The sequence below is a fragment of the Octopus bimaculoides genome, chromosome 2 (assembly GCF_046866305.1).
Source record: "Octopus bimaculoides isolate indiv1 chromosome 2, ASM4686630v1, whole genome shotgun sequence".
Classification (NCBI taxonomy): domain Eukaryota; kingdom Metazoa; phylum Mollusca; class Cephalopoda; order Octopoda; family Octopodidae; genus Octopus; species Octopus bimaculoides.
Window position 1 is genome coordinate 58,462,599 of NC_142929.1, and position 24,000 is coordinate 58,486,598.

At 34.2% G+C, this 24,000-nt stretch overlaps 1 protein-coding gene across 8 annotated transcripts in view; it reads right to left on the bottom strand.

Annotated features, from left to right (window-relative positions):
- LOC106876256 (centlein-like) overlaps positions 1-24,000 on the bottom strand; it is a 364,862-nt gene that overhangs the window by 103,629 nt on the left and 237,233 nt on the right. For all 8 annotated transcript variants that reach the window (XM_089346011.1, XM_014924756.3, XM_014924749.3 and 5 more), the window contains one exon: positions 18,283-18,369. In XM_089346011.1, coding sequence (XP_089202137.1) covers positions 18,283-18,369 — 87 coding nt within the window. The remainder of the gene's footprint in view (positions 1-18,282; positions 18,370-24,000) is intronic.

A 24,000-nucleotide genomic window follows, 5' to 3' on the forward strand; every position in this document is an offset into this window, starting at 1 on the left:
GGCCTTGGGCCTATAGTTGAAATCATCATCATCATCATCATCATTGTTATTACTATTATTAAAAAAGCAGATTAAATTTCTCAAAATAGCTGCAGAGTTCAATTTGTTCGTAACTAGACTGGGTCACACAGTGAAGTGATGATAGGTTATTACTAAGATGGTTAACTAAACAGCTTCAAAGAACAGGAAAATTAAAGAATAGCTGCATCATATGTCATGCAGAAGAAAAGCAGACTGTGAATATATTTCATGATTTATGAGTTACAGGGGCCAATGCAGTGCAGTTTCAGATGCATTGCTAAAGAATTTGCATACAATAAATCCACCAAAAATTAAAACTAAAGCATCTCTTAATACAGTACGAGATGCCAACCATTTATGTTATATTTCTACATTCATAGTTGATAAACTAATGATTTCATGAAAGTTTCTGAATAAACAAAAGGAAGTTGGTTGGACATATATAAAATATTAGCCTTGCCAGTAAAATATTCAAGAATATTAAAAGATCATCAATAATTCTATTCTCACTGAACAGGACAAAATTGGCAGCAGCAGAAAATGACTTCATATATTTGTCTTATAATGTCTGGAAACTTGTAACTTTTCCTATCATCTTTAACCATTATTTTATTATTTCGGAATTCTTACCAAATATATAACAAAGAGAATTTGTAACCCACACTTGACCTACAGTTTCTGAAATATTTCAAAAGAAGAATGCTTTCAATCAGAGAATATGAGAATTTTGAGATACAAATTCTAATGCTTAAACTATATTTTCTGGATGTGAAGGAGTAAAGAGTTATTTGTGTCTTTTCATTTCTTATGATTACTTGCTGTCTTATTTGATCAGGGATCAAACTGGTTTTATCAAACATAACAGGTCAAACATCCTGCAGAAAGAGCTAATAACTTCCTTTATATAATAAGGTCTTTGGTAAAAACCTGATAGTTGGAAGAATAACTGATGTCAGTGCTGTAGCTACTGCATGTGTCACCCACCCCACAATCTGTGCCTCCTATATAAGCTTATACAGCAGACCCAAAAGTGCCATCCCCATTAAAAATATCATCCAAAGCAGAAACCCCTTTGCCTCTCCTCTCCTAGCTATGCTATTGGCTGTTATAACCTGAGATATGAAGGAATTTGAAGCACTGTTAAAATAAGGTCATTCTTGTAGTTAGGGAGAAAAATGAATAAATAATGACAGTAACTTTAGGTAAACAGAGAATTATATTTCCTCTCTATTTGCAGTTGCGGAACAGCCCAGGATAGGAATCAATGGATGAGAGCAACCCATGACTAATATTATATAATGGAGACTAAGCATATGGACAGGCATCATTGATACAGAGAAAGATGATGAGCTACAGCTGTATCTTTTATCTTTTAGACTGCGGCCATGCTGGGGCACTGCCTTGAAGAATTTTTAGTTGAATGCATCAACCTCAGTATTTATTTCTTTTAAAGCCTGGTACTAATTCTATCAATTTCTTCTGTTGAATTGCTAAGTTACAGGGATGTCAAGCAGTGGGAGTGGGGGGAAGGACAAACACAGACACAAAGACACACACACGCACGCATATATACATATATATGTGTGTGTGTGTGTGTGTGTGTGTGTGTGTGTGTGTGTGTGTATAACAGGCTTCTTTCAATTTCTGTCTACTAAATCCACTCACAAGGCTTTGGTTGGCCCAAAACTATAGTAGAAGACACTTGCCCAAGGTACCACACAGTGAGACTGAACCTCAGACCATGTGGTTGGGAAGCAAGTTTTGTACCGCATGGTCATACCTGTATATAAGCTTCCATTTAATAAACCAGGAGTTTGGAGTGTTGAACTACTGGACATATGTATTTCCTCTAAAGCAATTTGTTTGACTAAAACCTTTCAAGGCAGTGCTCCAGCATGGCCGCAGTCAAATGACTGAAATGAGTAAAGAAATAAAAGAATAGAAATATTTTGGGTTTTTTTTTCCATGTGTGATATGCCTAGGATGACATTATGTAATATTATCCATTGTGTTCTCCCAGTTTTAAGATAGCAAGGTGTGATTTAAAGAAAATTTGGCAGCTATTTCTAGAAGGACAGGTAACCATAAACAGGTTCTTTAACTGTATTGTGTGGAGGATACCTTGCACTGGTGCTGAAACTAAAACTCTGATTTCACTAGCTAATGATACATAACCTGAAGAAAAACTAAAATGAATTTAAATATTTTACTCCTGTTTCTGTCCTCATTCTTCATCCCTCTCCCCCTTCTCTCTCTCTCTATCCCTCCCTCTGATTGAGTAACCGTGTATCTTTTCCACTGCAAGACATCTGTTTCTATCCTTCTGGCACACTAACTTCTCATCATCTGGAACAAGGCCACCTCCTCCAATACCCCTCCCCTCAAAGGATCTTTGTTACTTGGAGACCCTGCCAGTGCTGTTTCATCCAGTCCACACTGTAAGGTGGTTGGTGTTTGGAAGGACATCCAGCTACAAAACCCATGCCAAAACAGGCCTTGCTGGTGCTGGTGCCATGTCAAAAAAAAGTGAGTTCACTCTATAAGGTGATTGGCATTATGAAGGGCATCCAGCTGTAAAAACCCTGCCAAAACAACTGAAGTCTGGTGCAGTCTTCTGCTTAGCCAGCTCCTGTCAAACTGTCCAACCCATGCCAGTATGGAAAACAGGCATATGATGATGATGATGACGGCAATGGTGATGATGGTTCAAAGTTATGATATGAACATTGTAACTAGATTTCTCTTAAGTGAATAACTAAAAAAAAATATTAATTTAATTAGACTGGAACATAGAGAATTTAAATTTTTCCACTATGTCAGAAAATTTTACGTAAAGAGATGGAGATATAAAAATACATGACAAAAATAACATAATTGCTCTTAAAGAAAACACTGTAAAAGACACGACATACATATTAGCGATAAACTCTTGGCAACTAAACAATGCGTTAATGCCGTCATTATGAAGAGGCTTATGGAACAAGGCACGCACACCGGATCAAATCCTGTCGAAAGAAAGGTCAACATTGTGAAAAGCTGTATAGAATTAGGAGATTCCTTCATAGCTATGGAAAATTTGATTATGTGCTGAACTGCTAGTGTGACCAATATGTTGGAAGGCCAGTGACATTTGACAAATGTAATGACATTTCAGTATAATAACTAAGCAGGAGAAATCTCATCAAAGACAGATTAATAAGCAGAGTGATTTGCCAAATTGTATTAAGAATAGTCATGTATATTAAACATTTTTTTGTCAGCTTATTATTCTTTTGTTTCATTTACAGAAAAAAAAAGGAGGAAAAAAATTGAGAAAGGTCAGAGATAGAATATTTTTTTAAAAGTGTTTTATCTTGAAGATATTTTGTACTTTTTGCAGCTTTCTTTTTTATATTTTGGAACTATATTTTTTTCTTGCTTTATTGTCTATTCTATTTCAGCTGATTTAAAAGACAAAAAAAAAAAAATGATATAAATTTCTTTTTAATGTCTTTTAGCTGTTCATTTAACCTTTTCTGACACCTGTCTTCATTTCTAAAATGACTATTTAAGAAAATACCATTTAAATTTTAACTTTTAAGTCTGATGGATTGGTTAGATTTAATCTGAATATTTCTGCTTCTCCTCAAGTTTAAAGGTGGCCCCACAGAATGCCACTACCTCTAAACTGAAGAAGAAATGTTTAGTTTAAATCTTAACTGCAGGTATGTTGAGTCTGTGTGTTAAGTGGCATATTTAGTTGTAGTCCTTTTACTCCTGAAAATGGGCAGTCGTGAGTTGTATATCAACTTCTTATATTTATTTCTGAAGCAATCAAACAAGTCATCTTACACGTGTGCACACACACACACACTTACACAGAACTTCCCCTTAAATTTATCAATATCAATTTCAATCTCGTCAACATCAGGTTCAAATTCATCATGATCAGCCTCAATTTTGCTAAATTCAATTTCAATAACATTGTTGTCTTTCTTGACTTCATTATAGTGAGTTTTAATTGAGTCACTGGCAGAAATAAATAGCATCAGTTTAACCTTTTATTATTATTCTCATTTCTTACCTCTTTTAATATGTTTCTCCAAAAATTCAACAAACATCTTTAGTAACCAAAATTAGGAGTAGTAAATATATATTCCATTTTGGAATGAACAAGAGAAGAGAAGACATGTGAGATAGAGAGTTGCTGAAGAGGTCACAGAATGTGTGATGTAAGAACATTGACAAAGGAACAAAAATAATGGTAATAACACTGAAGTGAAGACCAAATGTATAGTGCATGTATTTAATTGGCAAAATATGACCATCACTGAGTATAACAATATATATCTATATATATTTGTGTGTGCATATATAAACATGGAAAAATTTCAGGTCTTGTATTTACACAAGTAATGCTAATCAATATCATATTAACAGACTGATAGATAGATAGATAGATTGAGAGACTAAGAGAAAGAGAGAGTAAAACGGAAGACACTTAACATTATCTCACATTTTTTTTATATGTATTGGATGGAACCGTGAAAACAGTGATTGCATTCCAATAAAAATTGCTGTGGGGCTAACAACATCCTTAGATGGGGTGCGAGCAGTGACAAGAGACACTATTTATGCAATTGAGTTCATAAGGGGACTTGTCAGAAAATAAATCATCATAAGCAATACTAAAAACACAAATATGTACTATATATATATATATATATATATATATATATATATATACATATATATATACACATACATACTTATCCACATTCACACACACAAAGACTGGATTTTACTATCCCTCTTCCTTTGTGTTATACATATATCCACATACATACATATATACATACATATTATACATATATATATATGTGTGTGTGTGTGTGCATGTATATACACATATACATACACACACACATATATATTTATGTATATACATATATTAATGTGTATATATATATATATATATATATATATATATATATATATATATATATATATACATATATATACACACACACACACACACACATATGAAAACGTATAATAAACAAACAGAAAAGGCACTAAGATTTTGATAAATAACTTTAAAAAAACGAACCCAAGAATGAAGTTTTGGGGTCAATCTTTCCAACCATTGTGAAAACTTCGAATAATTCAGAGAATTTAAGTAGAATATTATATATTACAAGCTAAGATATGATATCATAAAGATTCGTGTTTCTGAGAAAGTTTATGGGAACTCAGTGCCTCAAATGGTACAGGTTTACATTTCTTTCTGTCTGTCTGTCACTATGTGAGTGTGTTTCAATATATGTACAGATATATATATGTGTGTGTGTGTTGTGTGTTTATAGGTGTATGTATGTGTGTGTACATAAACATTTTATATATATATATATATATATATATATATATATATATATATATATATATATATATATATATATATATAGATGCAGGTGTGGCTGTGTGCTAAGAAGCTTGTTTCCTAGCCACATGGTTCTTAGTTCAGTCCCACATCATGGCATCTTCGACAAGTGCTTTCTACTATAGCTGCAGGCCAACCAAAGCCTTGTGAGTGGATTTGGTAGACAGAAACTGAAGGAAGCCCATCGTTTGTGTATATATATTTATATATATATATATATATATATATATATATATATATATATATATATATATATATATATATCATATCATATCATATCATATCAAATATCACCATCATTGCTTAATGCCAGATCTTTTTAGTTATTTACTCTGAAATCACTAATTAGTAGCCTCTGTTGGGTGGTAATTTCTTGACCCGAAAATGACTTATAACTCACAACCATCTATTTATTCCGGTTTCTAGTGGGTATAAAGTCTATTTGGTCTGTGTGTTCATCTGATTGGTAGATGAGCAAGTGGATGGTGACTTTTCTGCAGATACAATTTCAAAGATTGGGTCATTTTACTCTCAGAAGTTTAGCAGCTCTGATCACTCTTATTCCTCATACCATAACAATTGCTAACAATTGCCTTCATGTATACCAGAAGTTTTCTTGGTGTTGTCTCAAATAAATTGCCAGCCTTAATCATGAGGACAGGATACTGTCAGTTGTTATAGAAGTTGTTTACAAAAGCATCTCATTAACAGCGATTCTTCTGTACCTCAGTCACATTTCCCAACTATGGAAGTGACAATTATATAGAGGAAAATATCACAGTTGTGATGTTCAGCATACACATTCTGGTATCTCGGTCATCATATCTATTCATTTCTCTACTAACAGTATGTCCCCACCCAAAAGAGTGTGTGTGTGTATGCATGTGTGCATATATATATATGTGTGTGTGTATGTCTATCATTATATGTGTGTATAAACACATTTACAGATTTGTACATACAACATACATAAGCATACATACACCCATAAAAAAGTAATAAATTGTCATTTCCTGTCATTAATATTAATTAAGAAAGAACGTTTAATGACATTTTGATTAGTATAGAAACTTAGTAATGTACTGTAATAAATCTTCAATACCTGCCATCTAAGCTTCCTCTTCTACTCCTTTTTTCCAGTCTATTCAAATGTCTCCTACCAAGATATGCTTCATGATCTACACTAAAATCAACAATACTCTGTGTACTACAAAATGTATGCCTTTCTCTAATAGTCAGAGTCTTCAGATATATCAAAGAGTAACACCATGTGAAGTAATAGTTTGTTTCTTTGTTTTATGACATAGTTGCAGGAAGAAGAAAAGGTCCTTAATTTTTTAGGCAGAAACTTTAGCATTGATCAGAAAAAGATAGGAAAATCCAGAAACCCAAATCAAAGAGAAGGCAACCGAGACTGAATGCTTGCAATAGAGTAGATTCAACTGAAGGCAACTGAGGACAGTTTCTGTCAAAGCAATTTCATTCACAAGGCTTCAGTTGACCTTGGGCTCTGCTTACTTTTACTTAAGCCCTTCACACCCTTTGGAGTAAAGGCCTTCAATGACTTTTCTCCACTGTTCTTGCCCTCAGGCTATCTTTTCTGTGTTCCAGAGGGAAGGCCCTCCTCTCTCAAGTTTTGAATTGCCATCAATGCTTCTGTAACTGCTTTTTTTCTAGACAGGGATGTTGGCCTTATGTGCACCCATTTTATGTCTGGGAAGAGGTGGTCCATATTAGTCTGGCTTCTATCCTTTGTCCTGTCCAGCATGGGAGACCTTATCAGGAGCTTTCAACTCTGCTGGCACAGCTCTTTGGGTCATTGAGGAACACAAACCACCACATTACAACAAGAACTGAAACTTTTGGTGGACCTAGGGCTAAGGTAGAATGTTATCTAAATACCTTAAATTAAATGCCGTATTATCTTCTGTAAGTAAAATAAGATGATCACCATTTTCAAAGACAAATGATCTCAGTTTAAAAGGTACTACAATAAAGTCAGTGTGGCAAAACAGAAAAAGCTGGTAATAAAAATGCTTGTAATGTTTTGTACAAACCATCAATGAAATGCTAAAAAATTTAATGGGATGAACCAACAGATCATACAGTCACATATTTATGCAAATCTGGTTTTACCAAGTGCGTTTTGCCCATATGTAATACACATAATTCTACTTGCCCCAGTCAGCTTCAATGGTAGCTCTACTCCCTTTATCAGGTTTGTATGATTGATGGAAGAAAGAGAATCTTGCTATGAAAATATTTGATTTCCTAATTAGAAAATGCTGAAATTTGTAATAAATAAACAATGAATACAAATAAAATTTTGTTGATATTTTAATTTCATCATCTCAAAAACTCCCTATCTACTGCTTTGCATTTTGGCAAGACATTGCATCATTCTGCTAAATATTCTTTTTTAAATTATCTGAAACATTTTTCTTTTTTTCTTTTATATTTTTCCATAGCATTTTTTCTTTAAATAATAAATTCTATAATTTAGGAAATAAACACATAAACTCTGAGAAATCCTCATGAAAATATTAAAAAATTCAGTTTCAAAATTTGATTGTAGATTTTTTACTTCACTTGAGTCACTAATATTCTTGGGAAAGCAAGAATTTTATGACTGTCATTTTCCTCCCCTTAAAATCAATAAAGCCTAATTCTACACTGATGCGGAATACAACATGTAACAAGAAACAAGCCCTGCTCAATGGCCAACTCTCTACAAAGCTAAAGTGCAAACAGCATTGGAGTATTGCTCTTATGTCTGGGACATAGTTACTGCTACTACCCATACAAACATCCATGATGGCATTTAAAAGAAGACCATTTGCTTAATTGGTAAAGACTCACTCACCAACACATTAAAGCCATTTGATCACAAGCACACTGTGTTGTAATAGTAACACTTCTGTTACTATTACAACTGCCTCTGCTCTTCTGAAATAACAGCCAGCATATCATCTTCATCCAAGCTTGCTTGGCCCACTCACCTTTTCATCCTATCATCCCTACCAAGTTTTATTTCCCAAATGGCATTAAGAATAAATAGCCTATTTCCTTAGTATCTACCCAAGACAAATGCTTCAGAAGCACTGGACAATTTGTTGAGTTAAGAGGAAACACAACTAGGGGGATGCAAATAAGTATTGATAAAGTTAATTACGGTTTTATTTTCATGTCTACACAATTACAATACTTTTCATAATTATTTGCAATTTTAGAGACTTAAACAAGCAGAAGTGTTAGTGAATCAAACAAGATACTTTGTAGCATTTCTGCATTTCTGCATTTCTCCAATCTCTTCACATTCTGAGTTTAAATGTCACTGAGGTCATTCTTTCAGTGTTGATTAAATAAGTACCAGTTGAGCACTGGGGGTTGATGGAATCAGCCAACACCTACCTCTGTAATTACTGGCCTTATGCCAAAATTCGAAATCATAATTATAGTTATATACAAATATGAATCTTCTAATTGAATAAAACATGAAAATAAAACTAATTAATTTTGTTAGTACTTAACTGCACCTCCTTAGTTGTGTATTTAAAAAAAAATTTCTCTTAACCCATTACCTCCCATAATTCTGTTAACTGGAATTTTGTTTATGAAACTTTGATTTCTAGCATAAAACAGCTTTAGAAACACACTGGAATGATCAAAATAACATTTTAAATAGAAATAAGCGAGATATTGGGTGAAAAATTAGCAAACCTCATTTGAATATCAGAGAAATATACCTAGTAGATATAGCAAAAAGGTTAGATATTTAATTGTGGAAAGTATCCATGGCAAAATTAGTTAACCTACAACTCCAACAAACAGCACAAAATACTTTCCTAATCATTCCTTTCATAATTAAACTGCCTTGGAATTACCTCCTGGCCCATTATACAAGTATCAACCTACAGAAAGTTCACCTGTATCAATCTCAACAGCGTAGGATAGCATGAGGAGTTCAGAAGATTTACCTCTCTCCTACACCACTTTTCAATCCTTCAATAGACGATAAATAAAACTTATAAAAATGCTTTAATTGAGTCATATAAATGCAGTATTGATTATTGATTGGGAATCACAACAAAGTATAGTTGGTGAGAAGTAACAACATTTAGTCCTGAGAATAAAACAGGTCCTTTGTTTTGTTTAACAGAAAATACCTTCAAACATACACCACAATCAGTGTGGTAGTAATGAACATCTGGACTAGACCATTAAGAGTCATAACTTTTTACAGTTGGTGAGGGAAAACAACGTTTAGCTATAAAAATCAAATAGGGCCTTTGTTTTGAATAACTGAAAATGCCTTCAAACACACATCACAATTGGACAAAACAATCTGGAACATCCGACTCAAACAACACAACACAACACAACACTGGAAGCATAGAAGTGAAATGATGATGATGATGATGATTAAGTTTGTAGATTGTAGTGTCTTTCTGTTAAACTAAATGACCTTAGAATGACTCTGTGAAGCATGACAGTGTAACCATACCAAATTAGGAAAATAAGGGACACCAGTATGTTTGAAAAAAATATTTGTTCATATGACTCCATATTGTGTTTGGTGATAATGTAACTCCTGACTGATTACAGCCAGAATGACCAGCAAGACAGGATATGGTCAAATAAACATTTTCAAACAAAATACTAATAATCTATTTGAACACTCTATAATAATAATGATGATAATAATAATTTTATTATCATTGTTGTTGTTTTTCTTTTCTTTTTTGTTTTTAAATATTTTTCTACTATGATTTTTGAACAAACTGTTGTACTTAAATATTGTCATCAAAGACCTTTTCTTTTAGTTTCCAAAGCCACATACTAAGTTGCAAACACCACCACCACTATTACTGCTACAATAACAAATTAAAAAAGAAAAGAAAAGAAGAAAACAAACACTGCCAAAAGCCATTGTACAACAAGGACAAGAAACAGAAAAATATTTGCTAATCTGGAAAGTCAAACAATTATGTGTGTCACTATTTTTGGTTGTGCTTTGTTTTTGAGCACAAATAAACTTTTAATAAAACCAATATTGACTCATCGACACAATTAGGGTATCTTATGGCTTTATATTCTGGAGTTTTTCCTTTCCAGAACGGAAGAGTAAAGAGAGTGGTAGGGAAAGCAAAAGTAAGGGAATGGCATTAGAGAAGAAAAAAAAAATCAGAATTAAACCCCTGATTTTTTTTTTATTGCACTATAAACAAGTGGGTGAAAAAAAAATGTGTCAAATGAAACAAAGTTTGTTTGTTTAGAAGGGAACAAAAAAATCCCCCATCAAAAATGCAAGAAACAAATAAAAAAATAAATATAACAAAATACTGAACACAGATCAAGTGTGGCCAATTAAAACAGGAAAGAGCTAAAACTTTAATGGAAGGAATGAGGAGAGTAATAATAATAATAATAATAATAATAATAATAACAACAACAACCGCAATAATAATAATAATAATGATAATAAAACAGCAAAAAAATTATAAATAAATAAATATAAAAAAAAGGAATTTTACAATGATGAGCATTGTTACTCTTGTGACATCAGAAATGGATGTTTGGTGGGGCAGAAAAGTCCTGAACGTATGTTTCTTATATTATGATTGGAGTGGGCAGTAATATTGGTCTAGAAATTGAGGAGGAGAAGGAGGAGGATTAGAAGCACCAAACAGATGCACATAACTAAACTAATATCGAGAACCACCATAACCATTTAGGCAGTACTCAGTAACCTAAATGGAACATCATCATGATCACGATCATGATCATTGTTATCAACAACAACAATAGCAGTGGCAGCAGCAACAATAAACAGTGACTTTGAAACAGTCCTAATATGCTACTGACAGAACAGTAAACATCTCTAAAAAATATCAACCATATTTGGCAATTAGAAAATATTTCTGAGTTCCAATACCTCAGCAATATTGAACTGAAAGTTATTATTTTTTTTTCTTATAATGATTTCTTTTATAACAATAATAATAATAATAATAATAATAATAATAATAATAATAATAATAATAATAATAATAATAATAATAATAATAATAATTGTTATTGTTATTATTATTATTATTATTATTATTGTAAAAGAAATCATTATTGTTATTCTAAATATTTCCATCATAATTCTAGAGTTAATGTTTTATTTTGGCTTGTCAAAACATAGGCCAGCATTGCCTTTTACATTGCCAAGGGTGAGAAAAAACAAGTTTTTACTGTGATATTAAGACAGTATCTTTTGTCTCTGAACCAACTCTTACCCGTTTGAACTGGTAACAATGGGAAAAAAGTTCAGAGAAAGCCATAGAAAATGAAAATGAGATTTGGAGGGGGAAAATATAAAGATGAATACGAGATAAATAAGAATTCACTTTTGTGCAGTAGATGTGCAGAAGGAAAACATAAATTGACATGGATATAGAACTTGCATGGGTGTAGTGTAGAGAGAGAGGGAGAGAGAGAGAGAGAGAGCGAAGAAAAAAATGATAAAGACAAACAAGAAAACAAACTTCCAAAAAACATGCAATAATTCCTAATATGAAATTCTAAACAATTATAGTAAATAATATTTTCAACAAATATTAGTACTAGAATTTTCTGTATGCATAAATCTCTCACCCCATGTTATCTCTCATCCATCTTGATTTTATTCGGCTATCTGCCTATTTATTATTATTATCATTATTATTTGCATCCTAAGTCATCACTTTCTTAGATTAAAACATAGATTAAATAAATAGATATTAAAAAAAAAAAGCAGCAGCAGCAAAAATCAAAGCTAAAAAAAAAAAAACACTGAAAAAGAAAATCCTCAAAAAAACCATAAAAAACCCATGGAACCTTTCCACTAAAAAAGCCACGAATTCTAAGCCTACCAGCACGACTCTGGGATCCCCAGTGGTTTTTTTCTAGAGTAGCAATGAATACTAGAGAACTCTTTTGATGCAAGTTTGGAAGAAGGAAACCTGCAGCTCTAAACATCTTGTTTGCTGCTTTGCTTGACTCAGAAATGCCTCCCATCACCCTTAACCATTACAATAAACAACACACTTTAGATGCCACTAATCACACTTGGCACTGCTTGCTTTCTCCCTTATATCAACACAGAATCTCAGCTTGTCAGAGCTAGCACCGATGAACACAAAATCATTGTCGTCTGTTATTTTCTCAGTATATTGCTCAAATTATTTTGATATATATATATATATATATATATATCACCTTCTCTAAATGCGTGTCTTTCCACCCCATACTCTCTCTAACTACACATATATGTGTGTGTGTATATATATTTATTCATCTGATTTTATTCTTCTGTGTTGTTGCCACCACTGCCACAGCTCTTACTTTCATTACTACTATCTCCGTCACCACTTCCACTGCCACAACCCTCACAACACATTTTATTTATTTATATCATAATTATGTCTTACATTTTTCATATTTTCCATTGAGAAAAAGACAATAAAAACCAAAGAAACCAAACCAAAGATTAATGTGTCAGGTTGCAAAACAGATGGGGAGAAGGCTGAGGGAATGGATAAGGCACAGTTAGAAGGTGGTGGTCTAGAGACAGCTAGAGTTTGAACTAGGGCTAGGGCTGGAGCATAAGCTTGGGTAGAGGGAGGTGGGATTGGAGTGGAAACGATTGGGAAAAAAAAAAAAAACCTGCCTTTGATTGTCCCCTCCCTTACCATATGCTTTGATGTGCTTTGATTTTTCTGGAAATTTCCGCAAAGCAATTACATCAACTGGTAAAAATTAATTTGTGACAGCTTCTCAAAGTAAAATTTTAAAAAAAGAGAGAGAAAAAAAAAAAGAGTAATAAAAACACTTTCTGATTTTTCTGATAATCACAAAGAAAGGAGAGACGTTAACATTCTGAATATCACTACATTACAGAAGTAGCATTTAAAGATTCTCTCCACTATTATTATTATTATTATTATTATTATTATTATTAGCCAAACTATAATTCATATTATTGTTATTCTCTTAACTTTTAATTCTTCTTTACTATCATAAACAGCTGAAGTCAGATTATTATTATTATTATTATTATTATTATTATTATTATTGTAGTCAACATCATATTATCATCCTCGTATGCCCCACCCCCATCCCATTTTCTGTTCTCTCTTTTTCGGCAGTCATCAGGCAGGCATGGCACATTAGAGATGTAAAGAAATAAACATTTAGTATACAAACCTTTACTCAAATTTAACCTATTTGACAATGGACCATAACAACAAGAACAACACATTATCATCATCAACATTCCCTAACCCCTCACAACCATCGATTCACAGAGAGAAATACATATATTTTCTTTCTGTATGACACAGCAAGCAGATAAGTAGGAACCTCTATCCTGTTGCTCAGTCTGTTAGAAATAGCAACCAAATCTTCTTCAAATCGCAATCTAACCTTCTTAAAAAATATTTTAAAGGTAATAACAACAATAATGGTTCTAACAAAAATTAATTGAATCAGTTAAGCACGTAAAAGGTATTCTCTTTTTTTCAACCTGGCGGGGTGAAAGGCAAACTGAAATCAGGAACTCTGAATTCAGACAGTTGAAATAAAACACGACTGTCAGTCACACCTTGTAAATATCAATAAATATTCATACCATGACAGAACATAGGCATGGTAGCATGTTTAAGAAGTTTGCTTCCTAATCCTCACTAAAAGAAGCCTGTTGGATGTATGTAAATGTGTGTGTGTACAAGCACCACTGACATACAAGTGTTGTCGTTTGTTTCCAGTCTGTTGTAAACAACGTCTAGCTTATGGAAAAATATTACCTTGCTTGGATAGGAGAGAGTTGATGATAGGAAGGACAACTGGCTGTAGAAAATCTGCCTCAGCAAATTCTGTCTGACCCAGGCAAGCATGGAGAAGCAAATGTTATACATACATACATTGATATAGTTTATAGATCCAAAATAGAAAGAAACAAAAAAAAAAAAACTCCATCAAGTGGAGATACATGGTGTATTTTATAAATATGCCTAATCAAAGAATCATAAAAGCATGAAACTATTAGTAGCTCTTATGGTTGTGTATTAAATTGATATATATATATATATACACACACACACGTGTGTACATATACATACATCATGTAGAACTATTAATCCCTACACATTTTCATCTCTACCCATTTGTTTTTCATTCTCTCTCCATTTTTAACTCTCAATCTTTTCTGTCAAAAAGTATAGACTCAAATTATCAAAGACTTTTCCATTTTTCCCAGGCATCAAATTAATACACCTGTTTCTTTTCCTTCATCTGTCTTCATCTTTTGTTTTCTGCAAATTTGAACTACACACACACACACACACACACACTCACACACAGTGGCAGACTGGGTCTAAAAATATTGGTTGCCAGGAGACTAAGGGGGGGGGCCCACCCGCAACTACAATGCTATCATTTAATTTTTTTTTTGTTAAAAGTATTCTTTTCAACTGTCTACAAATACAGCCAGGCTGAAATAATTAATGAATTCTTCCAGGAGTGAATAAAAAAATTCTCAAACTTGAGGGAATGGGCCCCTTAGATACTAATATGGGCCTTGATATATGAATTCTAATGGCATAGGGGCCCACTTGCCATCAGGCAAGCTGGCAACCTGGCCAATCGGCCACTGCACACATATCCATCCATACATTGTCTCTGCCCGCTATTACTGATGGAGTTCTCAGTTAGTGTCCTATCAAAAGCAACCATCATTAGAATTTCTGGTTGGATTCCTAAGCATGACCAACCGAGACAATGGATATCATCCAACCTTCTCATTCTAGGTGTACCTCTATGTCTCCTGCTGGCTTGTTTGACTTGAAGAATCTGTCTTGCAAGTCTTCCTTGTGATATTCTAATAACATATCCACATGGTTCTGGGTTCATTCCCACTGCATGGCACCTTGGGCAAGTGTCTTCTACTATAGCCTCGGGCCGACCAAAGCCTTGTGAGTGGATTTGGTAGATGGAAACTGAAAGAAGCCCGTCGTATATATGTGTATATATATATATATATATATATATATATATATGTATGTGTGTGTATATGTTTGTCCCCCCCAACATCGCTTGACAACCGATGGTGGTGTGTTTGCGTCCCCGTAACTTAGCAGTTCGGCAAAAGAGACTGATAGAATAAGTACTAGGCTTACAAAGAATAAGTCCTGGGGTCGATTTGCTCGACTAAAGGCGGTGCTCCAGCATGGCCGCAGTCAAATGACTGAAACAAGTAAAAGAGTAAACGAGTAAGAGTATAATAACAGAACTTTGATTGCCCAATGTGGTGAAGCACAGCTTGACCTGGAGAGTAACCCCAATCTCTGAACTATGCACCCTCTCATGTAATGTTACTCCAGAAACCCTCTGGAGGGATCCCATTTTGACCACCTCTATTCACAATATTCTTTTGGTCATTACCTAACATTTGCGAAACACCAATGCATGCAAGTGAAGTCTAATGGGAAGACCTCTCAGAAAACTTACTACTGCCCAGAATGAGAAACATGTGGAATTTTGGGTGGCACAATTAATCCTGTGCACTTTAGTTTACCTACCTGTCACAAATAAATAACAAGTTTCTTTTTGCTTTAACCTGAGATTGATGGTTGTTCTGTCATAGAAAAGATTTATCTTTTATGAACCCCACATCAAGAAGCCAGAGCTAAAAACCAGACCATAAGACACATAGGTCTTTTTGTAGACATATGTATCTGTTTCATTGCTATCAATGGTGGAGATTACAATGTTTAGAAACAATTAAAATATATATATATTTTTTTTAAATCAGTCAAAATAAAAATAAGTTGAACTCTAAGACTATTGAAGATTTTTTAAAATATATAAAAATAGAAAACCATAAAATGCAAATAAATATTTCACAAGAAAACTAGAAGTATATAGAATTTTAAAAAAAAATTTGTAGTGCTCACTGGAAACAAACAGTGCAATAATAACAATAATAACAATAATAACAACAACAACAACAATAATAATAATAATAATAATGATAATAATAATAATAATAGGAGAATGGTTTCAAATTTTAGCACAAGGCCAGTAGGTTTATAGAAGGGGCTAAGTCGATGCCTCCAGTGCTCAACTGGTACTTATTTTATTGATCCCAAGAGGATAATAGCCAAAGTCAACCCGAGTGGAATTTGAACTCAGAACGTAAAGACAGATGAACTGCCATAAGCATTTTGCACTGTGGGCTAACAATTCTAGCAGTTCACCATCTTAATAATAATGATGATGATGATAATAATAATAATAATAATAATAATAATAATAATAATAATAATAATAATAATACTTTCTACTATTGGCTCAAGACCTGAAATTTGGGGAAAAGGGATAGTCGATTACATCGACCCCAGTACTCAACTGGTACTTATTTTATCAACCCTGAAAGGACGAAAGGCAAAGTCGACCTCGGTGGAATTTGAACTTGGGATATAAGGACAGACAAAATGCTGCTAAGCATGTTGCCCAGCACATTAACAATTCTGCCAGCTTGCTACCTTAATAATAATAATAATGAGGATGCATAAACTGCTCAGTACACAAACAGTAAGCACTAAACATGGTGGATAAAAAAATTTATAATATGAGTGGTAAACGTGTAATAGCTTGGTGGTTCCAATTGTGCCATTGAATTACAGTGTAAGTCATCAAGTATTAGACAGATGCTTGTACACTTAATGTAGACCTCAGGCAGAGTCTGCTAACAAGACTTAATTTTTGAGTCACTGGTACAATTCAACTGACAATTTTCATATAGTTTCCTTCATTCCAATTTCACTTCCAAAGCTTATGTTGACCCAAGGCGTTAGTAGAAGATATTTGACAAAGGTACCATGCAGTGGGATCAAACACACAAACTCATGTTTAAAGTAGGGGAATAGCAGAATCATGAGAGCGTTGAGCAAGACACCTTATGGTATTTCTTTCAGCTCTTAACATTCTGAGTTCAAATCCTGCTAAGGTGAAATTTGCTGTTTGTCCATTTGAGGGTAGGTAAAATATAGTACCAGTCAAGAACTGGAATTGAAGTAATCAATTAACCCCTTACTCTTAAAAAATGGCCAGACTTGTGCAAAAAATAGAAACATGTTAGGAAGAAAATGTCTTATGCATTTGGTCATGCTTGTCCCTCTGAATGTGCAAATTCATAAGCATACATACATATACTGGCACTACATCAGTTATGATGACAAGGGTTCAGTTGATCTGATCAACAGAACAGCCTTCTCGTGAAATTAATGTGCAAGTGGCTGAGCACTCCACAGACACATGTAACCTTAATGTGGTTCTCAGGGAGATTCAGCATGACAGAATGTGACAAGGCTGTCCCATTGAATAACAGGTACTACTCATTTTTGCCAGCTGAGTGAACTGGGGCAATGTAAAATAAAGTGTCTTGCTCAAAGACACTATGTGCCACCAGTAATTGAACTCACGACCTTATGATTGCAAACTGATTATCCTAACCACTAAGCCATGCCCCTTCACACAGACACACATATAGTAATGTGTAAATGCTACCAACTCTTTCAAATACAGAAATATGCACTTACATACAGATAAACATCTGTATATATCATTATGCACATAGAAGAGAACATATGTATGCAAATACATGGTTACTAGAAATGCACTTGTATGAACATACAGGTAGTAGGATATATGCATGTATAATGAAATATATAAATGCATGCAAACACAGAAATATGAGGGTGATCACACTCATGCACACACATATACATATGAGTATAAAGATATGCAATACTTACGAAGTTATATGATGTCGAAGGTTGACTGAATCAATGCGGTGTTTACTAATAATCTCATTCAGTTTTGTGAATTCAGTTTTAAGGCTTCTGAAATTAAATCATAAACCCACAGTTAAATACAGATATATATATATAAATAAATTTAGTCTTCAGAACTGACATGCATTAAGAACAAAATAGTCTGTCTGGAGACAACAGGACAGCTTTAGATATGCAATTCTGCATTTGTAGGTGTTATCAGCACAGTAGAGAACATTAAAAGCTCAGGATAATTTGCAGAATTAAAATGAATATGAGCTAAGAGAAATAGCTCAGAGTTACCACTGGTATGGATTTGAACAACACAAATAAATAAAGCCATACAAAAGAAATTCTTGATTTATTGAAGTTATTTCCAATCCTGGAGAAGGCAAAATAACCACTTTGTAGCAATTGGATCTGACTGAAATGAGAAGGGGAAGTAATCTCAAAAATTCATTGGGATCATCATCATCATCATTTAATGTCTGTTTTCATTGCTGATATGGGCTGGACAGTTTGACAGGAGCTGACCAGCTGAAGGGCTATTCAGGCTCCATGTCTGTTTTAGCATTATTTCTATGGCTGGATACCCTTCTTAATGCCAACAGATGAATCAACATGCCATTAAGGAAAAGACAATCTAACTGGCTGGAGACAAATAGACAACAAATATTTCTGCCTTAAAATGCATCATCAGCACAGCACAACTCTTGTTTTCTCTCTCTCTCACACACACACAAACATATATATCTAGAGATATATATCATCATCAATTAATGTTTACATTTCATGCAGGCATGGATTGAATGGTTTAGCAGGAACTGATGTGTCCAAGGACCATATTGAGTTCCAGTGTCTACTTTGGCATCGATTTAATGGCTAGATACCCTTCCTAATGCCAACCACTTTACAGTATGGACTGGGTGCTTTTTTCATGCTACCTGCACTGTTGAGGTCACTATCCAGTTTGCAGGACTACAAGCTCTGGGGGTTGTGGTGGTGAGTGAGGCGTCAGCCTCATGTTTGGGGATAAGGGGATTACTATGAGAGAAGGGGAGGGGCAGGACAGGTTCTTGTAGAGGGACTTGCATGGTTACACACATTTGGTATATGAACAAGTAAAAAATGGGGAATGGCCAGCAGGGGTTACAAAGCATAATAGGTACAGGCTATCACAAATGACTTTAAATCAGCGACTGATTATTTTACAAATAATATTTCTGAAAATCCATGAATATCCAAAGAGTTTATATAATTATTTACAAGGAGGATAGAGTGAACAAATGTTTTTATTACATAAATTTACAATTGTTTCATCAATATTCGATCTCAGTCATACAGATATATTACTATATAATATATACAACTATAGATTCCAGAAGTATCCTTATACTGATACAATCAAATGTCATTTCTTCAGAGTTATGCATGAATTCCACTTACTGCCATAATTTGTATTATCAACAAAAAGACTCACTCACTCCATTCTCATTGGTTATGATTATATAAATTTTTCCCAACCCCACAGAAGTGGGGTTAGGAAAAATTTCTGGAACAAAAATATCTACTAGCTTCAAGAATATTACTAATTAGGAGATCATTGTTACTTAATGAAGATCATCAAGAAAACTGGACTCGCTGTCATACAGATACATACACAATTATATTGCTAATAGATGAAAGAACATACATAACATAAATAAAAGAGTAATGGTGAGCTGATTAATGTGTTCATTTCCTGATCAATTGATTTACTAGAAAGAGCAGCTGGCAAATCTTCTTCAATTGACAACTCACTGTCTTAAACAGGAAGGACATGCTAAATGATGTAGTCTTCAGTAATCTTGCATCTTTCTGGAAAAGCAGACTGGCTACTAGCAACTGGAATGCATTTGGTCACTGATCGGCTGTACCAGAACTGACCAGTGGCAAACAACAACAACAACAGCAGCAAATGAAGAAGAAGAAGAAGAAGAAGAAGAAGAAGAGAGGAATGATCAAAGAAAACAAAAGTAAAGCAAATTCTAATTTTTAAATCCCACCCAAAATTGTCAACAAAATAGTAAATAAAAATAAAGACTTTATTTCCTGTATATTCAAAAATATCATGTTGTGAAGTACCTCTAAATTACAAAAGTGGTTTCGGTGATGACTCATCATAATGCTGATGATGACAACAGATTGACATTGTTGTCATCATGACACTAAAATCTTCTTTCAGAAAGATCTGACTTTGTAATTGTCATCAGACTAACGAAAACATTTCTTTTATTTTGATCTTTTTTTTTTAGGGGGTGGAGACGGAGAGGGTGTGACAGTAGGTCTTGAAGACAGAGACTTTCTATTCAAGAGTCAGAGTTTGGCGCTATATAAGGCATGTAACTACATTGTCATGTCAAGAAAATTAGGTTCCCACCCCCAATAAAAATCTTCTCCAATTACTTACACTTTTTGTTTGTTTAGTTTCCATACATTTCTTTCTTTAATCTATACCTTATATATATATATATATATATATATATATATATATATATATATATACACACACACACACACACACATATATATATGTATATATGTATGTATGTGTGTGTGTGTGTGTATATATATATATATATATATATATATATATATATATATATAGTGTTGGCCATGATGTTGACCATGGTAGTGATGGTGTTGGCGGTGGTATTTGTGGTGTTGGTGTCTCAATACAAAAACTCTGAAACATTTTCCTGTTTCTGTTTTTGCCCAATTAGCAAGCTAACCGATAATATAAAGAGTTCCACCTGAGGTAGTAAATACATGTATATGTGTGTGTGAGTGTGAGAGAGAGAGAGAGAGGATAAGAACACAAGTATGCAATTTCTATGTATGTGTACACACGCACACACACACATATATATATACTCATAAACGCACATACACATATATGCATTGTGTGTGTTGCTGCATTTGATTATTTCTAAGTAAAAGGTGTCCCTAATCATATTGTCCTTACTTTGTATTAATGTGTTCCCTAAAGGGCATTCCATTCATCAAATAAGAACAGCAGTACTTGACCAGTTCAGTCCCCAAATCAGGTAACCCTTTTCTTCTAGTGGGGCTCTACAAATAAAAGGGTTGCTGTACACATAGATGTAACTATTAGGAAACGACAGAGACAGGGAAAGAAAATTAGAGCGTGAGGTGAGAAGAAAGAGAGAGAGAGAGAGAGCATGAGAGAAAGAAAGAGATAAAGAGAGTGAATGATAATAAGCCAAATGATTAAACAGTATGCTCAGCTGGGAGGTTAGCCAGCTGTCTCCTGTCTCACTAAATTGGAATGTAACTGACTGACACACATAAACCCAATAACACTGACCAATGAGCAACTTACAGTATGTTAGACTTGTGTACATCATACAAACATACACGCACACAAGCACATATACATACACGTGTATATATATATATATATATATATATATATATATATATATATGTATATATATATATATATATGTATACACACACAGACAGAGGTATGTATACATTTAGAGATAGATGTGTATATGCATTCGTACATACATGTGCATATAGATACACATGTTCTAAACAAGGAAGTGGCAGCATGTTATATGTTGAAACATTTTGAGTAGTCTCGAGACACTGGGTTTGTTATGAAGAAAGGAACACATGAAACTGTGAGGTTCAAGTCTGTAACTAGAGAGCATAAGTTAAACAAAAATGACTTTCAGCAGAAAATGAAGTTGTTTCATACATGCAGCTTTCCTATGACCTCACCACTAACTATGCACTCCTATATATGTTGTTGTAGATGTTTGCAGGTACATGACTCAGTGGTTAGGATATTCTGCTTATGATCATAAAGTCATGAGTTCAATTACCGGCAGTGTGTTGTGTCCTTGGGCAAGACACTTTATTTCATGTTGCTTCAGTTCACTCATCTGGCAAAAATGAGGTGTACCTTTCATTCAAAGGGGCAGCCTTTTCACAGTCTGCGTCATGCTGAATCTCTCTGAGAACTATGTTAAGGGTACATGTGTCTGAAAAGTGCTCAGCTACTTGCACTTTGATTTAAGGTTCTGTGATGCAAATGGCCTAACCATTTGCAGTGCTGCTTCAGAAAATTGGCCTGCTCCTTAGTCACCAACCACAAAAGTGAACATTTACTAAGATGGATGGTACTGATGCTGAAAGAAACTTCTGCTAGACATAGTGTTAGTGTATTCCTAGGTGACATGTATGTTATGGAGGATATATATATATATATATATATAGATATATATATATATATATATATATATATAAACAATATATGAGTATATGCATATATATGTACATGTATGTATATACGTTCATCCACATGTACATATAGATACATAACTGGGTACATGACGTGGCAAAAGAACAAGGACAAAAAAGGTAAACAAGGTGCAACAAACAAGCAGGCCACATAGAAACATCCCCTTCATCAGCTGCCACCATTAAAACTCCGGCGTTTCGAAGAATTAAGGCAGTACGCATCGCTAAAATGGTTCTCCCCACGAACACATATATATATATATATATAGATAGATAGATAGTTAGATAGGGACAGGAGTGGCTATGTGGACAGGCACAGGTAAAAAGCTTACTTCCCAACCATGTGGTTCCAGGTTCAGTCCCACTGCATGGCACCTTGGGCAAGTGTTGTCTATTATAACCCCAGGCCAACAAAAGCCTTGTAAGTGGATTTGGTTGATGGAAACTGAAAGAAGCCCGTCATATATATATATATATATATATATATATATATATATATATATATGTATATATTTAAGTGCATGTCTTTGTGCCGGACCCCCTTCCCTCTCATTGCTTGACAACCGATGTTGGTGTGTTTATGTCCCTGTAACTTAGTGGTTTGGCAGAAGAGGCCGATAGAATAAGTACCAGGTTTACAAAAAGTAAGTCCAGGGCTCAATTTCTTCAACTAAAAGGTGGTGCTCCAGCATGGCCCCAGTCAAATGACTGAAACAAATAAAAGAATAAAAGAATATCAAACAGGATAACAGGATGTATCTATGAAATAATCTGCCAAAGACAGATCAGGAAATATTGGAACAAAGTGGGAAGCAAGCAACAATATCAGGCAGCGAGATATCGGGTTCATAGAATAGAGAAAATGAAGGTTAGAAGTGTACCAATGTTCTGTAATGAAAGACTCCTAGGTATGAGGTATTCAGATTTCAAAGACTCATAGGTATGAGGTATTCAGATTCAGTGTGTTAGTGTGAAAATAAGATGTCACTTGGGGCAAGTGTATTCAAAATGACAATGTAGCACTTTACCGTCACTGACACCAAGAAGAAAGACATTTGGAAGTGTTATAAATAAAGATGGAGGAATGAGGGAAATGTGTGGGACAAAGAGGGATTAACTACTCCATGTAGACTCAACAGAGGAAACAGCTACTGGAGTTGATAACTATATGGTTGAAATCACAATCAACACTGTGTGTGTTGGCACTCCATTGCTTACGACGTCGAGGGTTTCAGTTGATCCGATCAACGGAACAGCCTGCTCGGGAAATTAACGTGCAAGTGGCTGAGCACTCCACAGACACGTGTACCCTTAACGTAGTTCTCGGGGATATTCAGCGTGACACAGTGTGACAAGGTTGACCCTTTGAATTACAGGCACAACAGAAAC